Source organism: Panicum hallii, chromosome 5 (genome assembly GCF_002211085.1).
Source record: "Panicum hallii strain FIL2 chromosome 5, PHallii_v3.1, whole genome shotgun sequence".
Classification (NCBI taxonomy): Eukaryota; Viridiplantae; Streptophyta; class Magnoliopsida; order Poales; family Poaceae; genus Panicum; species Panicum hallii.
This window is the reverse complement of record NC_038046.1, coordinates 3,793,718-3,800,144: the sequence shown is the minus strand read 5'-3', so window position 1 is coordinate 3,800,144 and position 6,427 is coordinate 3,793,718. Positions and strand designations below refer to the sequence as shown.

The 6,427-nt window shown below is 47.9% G+C and overlaps 1 protein-coding gene across 2 annotated transcripts; it reads right to left on the bottom strand.

Moving 5' to 3' along the window:
• Positions 1-1,070: 1,070 nt before the first annotated feature.
• LOC112892954 (pectin acetylesterase 5-like) lies at positions 1,071-3,773 on the bottom strand. 2 transcript variants are annotated; one of them, XM_025960067.1, is made up of 12 exons: positions 3,527-3,773; positions 3,356-3,438; positions 3,059-3,185; positions 2,836-2,915; positions 2,659-2,748; positions 2,451-2,575; positions 2,266-2,326; positions 2,089-2,142; positions 1,920-1,997; positions 1,724-1,829; positions 1,478-1,651; positions 1,071-1,328 (listed from the first exon to the last, which is right to left on the bottom strand). In XM_025960067.1, exons 1-11 carry the CDS (start codon positions 3,726-3,728, stop codon positions 1,482-1,484), a joined length of 1,176 nt encoding a protein of 391 aa, XP_025815852.1. In that variant the 5' UTR covers positions 3,729-3,773; the 3' UTR covers positions 1,071-1,328; positions 1,478-1,481. The 2 variants fall into 2 exon arrangements, with proteins under 2 accessions (XP_025815852.1, XP_025815851.1); XM_025960066.1 differs by having other exon boundaries at positions 1,478-1,623; positions 3,527-3,761.
• Between the last annotated feature and the right edge of the window lie 2,654 nt (positions 3,774-6,427).

Below are 6,427 nucleotides of genomic sequence, written 5' to 3'. Positions count from 1 at the left end.
CCAGAGTTGCGAAGTTTTACTTACTAGCTTGTGTCGGCCAACAGTTTTTCCAGTTTTGCACGTTGTCAAGTGAATACTTGCTTCGGCGCTTTGGTAAATCGTCGCTTCCGCTTTGTGTCAAGCTTTACCGAACTGTTCCTAAGTTTCTGTCGATTCACTCATATTAGCCGGCGGACTGTCCGCCCCCAGGGCTAGACCGTCCGCCGTTGAAAACTTCAGCTCGATCAGACAATTTGAATTTTGGCTAAGCAGTGGAACGGTCCGCCGTACAAATGGCATACCATCCGCCTCTCAAGCGTATTTAGCCATTTCCAACAAGCGTTTCCTCTCCGATCTTTCCACTTTTTCAAACACGATTTTCTTATATGCATGCAATGCAATTGTTTGAGCAGAATGGCACTATAGAACCGTCAACCAAATGAAATTGACCCCTCTTGATAGTACGGCTATCTAGCCTGTTAATCGGGTCAAATATCATCCGCTAATCATCTCTTGACCAGTAAAATGGAAAAAACTCTATCTTATACCTTTGCCTTGAGCCATCCATCATGCATTCACAAAGAATATCTCCATAGCACGTACAAAGGCTCAAATCATCTCCAGGACTAATCTATACTCAATTCTCAAATAAAATTATTAGTCCACAACTGTTGTCATTAATTATCAAAATCTAAATTAGCAACCTGGATGTTTTCAAGCCGTAAAGAATCTATCTTCTTTACTATCGCCGTTAGATCTCTCCTGTATACACGCGGCAGAATTTGGGAGCGGGTCCTCTTGGGATGCAGTTTGGGGCCGTCCCCATCCAATTCTTTTTCCGACCTAGGCGTACGATCTTTCTTACCCCTTTAATCCAGATTGATTAATGTCGATGTCAACGTTTTCAAAAAAAAATAATGTCGATGTCAACAGGCGGGTCGTTGGTACGCCTCTATCACAATGACAAGCGGATCCCATCCAGAATCACTCGATGGCGTTTTTCCGCTAAGGGCACCTGTTACCAATTACTACCTAATGTACCATTGGATTTGCACTGAGATTCACGCACGCAGATGAAGAGTAGGCAAAGATTTTTGTGGTGGTGGAGGTCAGAAGTAGCAACTGTGAGACCTCAAGCGTTCGTGTAAACCTTGGAATTCAAGGCTGTTATTCTCTTTTTTTTTTTCTCTGTATCGTTTGTGTCTTGCAATAGCGAAGAGCAAAACTTCACCCCGTCACAGGTCGAGCTGACTGCTACACGTGGGGTTAATACATGGATACTCGCAGTCAATCTCTTTTACTCCATGGCCTCCACCAATATACCAGTCCGCGACAGCTTCGGCGATCGTCTGTGCCGTAAAAAAAAAGACAAAGAAAATTGAAACCAAAACATGTCAATCCATGTCAAAGAAGACGCAGAGAAAAAACGGCGGCACTAGCTGCGTTTCAAAGTTGCTGCGCAGCTTACGGTAATGTGATCTGCACAACTGCGCCTCACCTTGTTACCAAGCCTCAGGGAGATCGGCGAATGCCATGAGATTCTGAATGGCGTTTGACAGTGGTTGAAGCATGAGTCGATGAACAGCCCCCAGTCCCTCTTGCGTTGAGCAACCTCCAAAGCCTCGACTAGTTCCTTCCTGAATCCTACAGCATGGTGCGTGGAGAAGAAAAACTAATTCGCATGGTAGCCATCAGATGACGATGGAAAACCTAAGAGTTCGACAAGCTAGCTAGTTAGGCTAACCATGCAGTGCCTCAATTTGGGCGGAAGTACAGTTTCGGATGTCAGCTTTGCAACTCGCCCATGATTGTCCAGGATCAGACCCGCCTGGCGCCACAATATTTCCTACCTGGAAACAAGCAGCATATACATCTTGAGCAGTTAGGACTTTTAGCCAGTGACAAGTGTAGAAGGAAAAATTAACGAAGACTGTGATTACCTGATATGAATCATAGCCGGAGTTCCGGATAAATGTGGGAGTGCTGATATTCTTGATAAACTCAGCAGGAAAGAAACACTGGAGCAAAGAACATGTTAGGAAATGGAGAGAACTTGGGAGCATATATATACAGCCAGACGTCAATTCCTCCAAGATAATGAGCAACTACCTCTGTTGGATCCTTCTCTGCAATGCAGTCCTTGGGCAAAACTTTTCTAACATTCTGGGAAAATATTCGGAAAAGTTAACTCAGAGGAAACACTTATGTTGGTGCCATCCATCACAAAAGGAAAAAAAAAGGCCTGATATTGATTGTTGAGGAAATGAACCATTTTTTTAAGATAACCTGAAGTTGAACAACTCCACTGAAGATCGACCGCATTAACCTTTCCCCTGATAAATCCTTTCTGTCGCAGAAAGAAAAATGGTACTTAATTCAGGAAAAGTGCAATGCTAGCTTTCAAAGCTCACTATCCTAGCCAGTACATCAACCAATGATGTATATAGCCACACTAGTACTCGAAGCCTTACGCATCAAGAAAGAATCCAGCATCCGAGAGGCATTTTACTGGAACCTCCAGAGGGAATCGTGCACGGAAATCATCGCAGTGCAGTAGGGCAGCAAGACCACCAGCGGAGCAACCTGAAAGCAAGGCCTGGAAAATGATGTTGGACATGGCTCTGCTCACAAGCTGTGGTCAGATTACCACAAGGCTAGTAATGTTTGTGGTCAGTTAACCTGTTTAGCAGTGGCCAGTCCTTTCCCCATGAGTTCGTCGACGACTGCTTCCCAGATGCGCAATCCTCTGAAGAAAAGTTTTGTTCCATTCTACATCAACGGCGTTACACCATCAGTTTGAGTAATGATGATAGGAGGCTCAAATCAGAAATTCAGAATTCACAGAAGAATGTTCACCCGATCTTTGCCCTCAGCATCCCCAGCAAATGATCCCCCGTCACAATACCTTATGTCAACTTTATTCCAGTTGTAGAAATCTGATCATGCACCCATTGAATTAGTACAAAACCCATTGAGCAGGCATGAGAAGCATCAAAAAGTTGGTCCAATCTGATTGGTGCTCTCTGAAACAGGCATAATGATAGGGGGATCCATGAAAGAGGCATCTTTATTAACGTACAAGGATTTTGTGAGCGCTTGTTGCTGAGTATCCCCTCAAACTCTATTGCTTTCATGAATTTGGATGAACCGAGGTCGGTCATTTTGCGGTCGGAGCAATCTTCTGTGGTGTTGCACCATGCACCTCCCTGTTTATTCGTAATCATTTGCGATCAGTAGTGATACTGCATTGAGTAGTCTTATTTTTTTAGAAAAAGAAACTCAATGCTAGAAAGAAGCATAGCGTTCATCGCAGACTCTCAATTTCAATTTTTTTCAACAATTTAGACACATACACATACACAAGGACTGTGGTCACCTCAAGATTGACGATCCAGCTGTGTTCTCCGGAGCCGAAGCCTCTCTGGAGGTGGTAACCCGGCGGGCTACCATCCAAGCAAACTGTAACGTGCACACGTACGCAATCAAGAACTAGCCCCGGATGCACGCTACAAATGAAAGGAAGGAAGCGGTATGATTAGCTGGATACCGGCGCCCTTCTCCCGAGCGTTTGCGAGGAGGGTCAGCTCGACGACCTCCGGAGAGCCCGCCGCCGCCGCCACCGACGAGGAGGGCATGGCTGCCACGGCCAGGAGCATGACGATGAGCCGTGGCGCCGCCGCCGAGACGACAGCGAAGCCTTGCCGACGCCGCGAGACGAGCGGCGTCCGTCGGGCGGTCCCCATGGCCATCGCGCGGGCGTGGCTGCTGCAGCCGGAGCAGCCACAACGCCGGGGTAGTTATGGCGGTCGTGGAAACGAGATTGTCAACGCCCGGGATGGAACGGGATTGCATCCGCCGGGAGCTGAACGGCAGGCCTGCAGAAGGCATTTCTGAATTCTGATTGACCCGTTCGCACATCATATCTGAGGCCAAGACATCGTTCTGTACGGACGGTAGGTGGCTGCTCTTCTGTCTGAAACGAAACCCTTACTTATACCATCTCTATGAATTTGAATTTTAAAGTGTACTGTGTGATTACATCGCCATCCAATTAATCAAACCAGATAGCCGCGGAATTGTGGCGGAACCTGTTTGGAATTTGTGTGCCCGCCGTAGTTTCAGGTACCATATCTAACTGACATCACCATCCAATGCAGCAAGTGACTGAATTCTGGCCGACTGGAAGATGTGTCCTCAACTTTCACTGCCAGGCTCGCAACCGACTATCGGGACCCGGGAGCTTCCTCCGGGCGGGAGGAGGAAAATGAACTGACGGCTGGGAAGCTGCGAAAGGCCGCGCGGGGAGGGACGAACACGAACCAAACCTTCTTCCGGCTGTTGTTGTAGTCGTCGAGATGCAGCAGAGCCGCCTGATCGAGAGAAAGATCGGCCCAGATCGAGGCGGCTCGGATCAGTTCGCTCGCTTATGCGTAGGTAGGCAGCCCGTGGGCCATGGACCGTCTCATATTACCGTTCGGCCCAACACGGACTGTGACATCACCATCCCGTGGGCCAGTGGGCGCCTGCCGGTGTGCGTCGGCGGCAGCGGCTCTAGCGTCCACGCGTCTGCGCCGGTCAGCAGCGCGTCGGGCGTCGGCCCTCTGACGTCTGACCTGGTGGTAGCCATTGCCATCAGCCCATCACCACGAAAGCGGCGGAGAAAAAGAAAACCTGTGCGAGCTTGATCTCTGCGCATTTCCCGGCAATGGTCTGCCAGCAGATCCCTGAAATCAAGGACAAGCAAGACCAGTTCAAACAGCAGAAGTATCCTGCACGTGCAGTTGCTTCGATGACAATGTGCTCTTATGTATACACTACACCACCTCTCTCCCTTCTCTACTCCATCAGGCACGAAGAAAAAGCTTCGCCTTGGTGCACGAGGCAGCTTTTGAGCTGTCCAGCGTAGAGCACGGGCGTCTCGGATCACGACGGGCATGCCGCTGCGGATCGATCCATGGTGCCACTGCCATGCTGCCATGACTCGGTCGTCGACGGCGACGAGGACCGGCCGGAGCGCCCAAAAGGTCGTATGAAAGCAGGGGCCGGCCATCTTCTCGGCACGGATCGCGATCGGTGCCGTTGGCATCGTTGTCCCTCGGCGACCAGAGTACCAGACGGAAGCGGAAGGCGCGCGCGGGCGCGACGCCGTCGTCCCGATTCGTGCTCGTGCCCAGAGCTAAAGCGCGTCGACGTGCCGACGTACGTGCGGTGGAGGAACATCCCCCTGGGCGTGTGGAAGATAGCCGTCGCCGTCTAGATCCGAATCCGACCACTTTTTTCGGTGTCAGCGTCCAATTAAAAATTCTCTCCAAAGATGTTATTTGGAAAATTTAAAATTGGACTGAAAGTTTTTGCATGGAAACCTGACAAGGATTCAAAAAGATTGTTCTAGGAGGAACTTAATTTTCACTGATCTATTTAATCAGATTGAGAATGTACCAGTGGTGTGCTTCAAGCAATAGCTCGGTAGCTCCCCACACCCTGGTTTTCCGAAAAAGGAGTAGTTAGCAGTACCTTATTATGTTGATGAATAAATTGTGAATGAAGTGGTGTTTCCATAAACCGTCGATTGGCAGTACTGCTTGTTTGACAACAATGGCACATGTCCAAATTTTCATGAAAAGATCATTGTCTAGTTATTGAGTGAAAAGGATGTGTCCACTTTTCAAGAGAAATGTGCCTGTTTGTTAGCACTTCAACTTCAAAGTAATGCATGAAAACAACAGCGATTCCATTCTCGCGAAGCAAAGATATTAATGTTATGTCAAGAAAAGTTAAGGGGAACTGGCCATTTAAAAAGTAAGCAATGTCTTCTCATTTAAAAATGAATACAGTTCAGTTAAAACTAAAAACCTTTTCCAAGCTGCCGAACTGACCGGTACTGTTTGCATGCACGGCCATTTAGCCCGTGCACACGCCGTGTACACACTACACAGTGGTTTACCGTATCTGTTTAATCAGTCGTCTATCTCATTTAATCACCATTAGTTCGTTTCAATGGCCATTTAGTCCCTAGGTGCTTAAAGTTATCACAGGTACCAGGCGATGCTAGTCTAGCACTTCCGGTCAAATGTTTTGCATAAGGCCTCCTCCAGCGGGTCAACGATATCGCCAGCGGAGCTGATATTTTATTCCTTCTAGGGTTACATGAGGGCAAAAGACATCTCGCTAGCGAGGACTGTAATGGTAGTCTAGAACGCATTTTGAGAGTATATGTGGGACCTATCTCTCTATGTTCCACTCTGTTCAATGCAATAGTATGTTCAGTAGTTTAGCTTTTACCGCTTTTATTTATTTAACTTTCTCCACATTAGCTGGCGACTTTGATAACATCGTTGGAGGAGGTCTAAGCACGTTGCAGCTGGCCTAAAGGAGTTACCCTGTCAGACATCCGACCTGGTGACAGCCATGTACATCCTCACTTCCGTACTCTATTTCGGCTACCTTT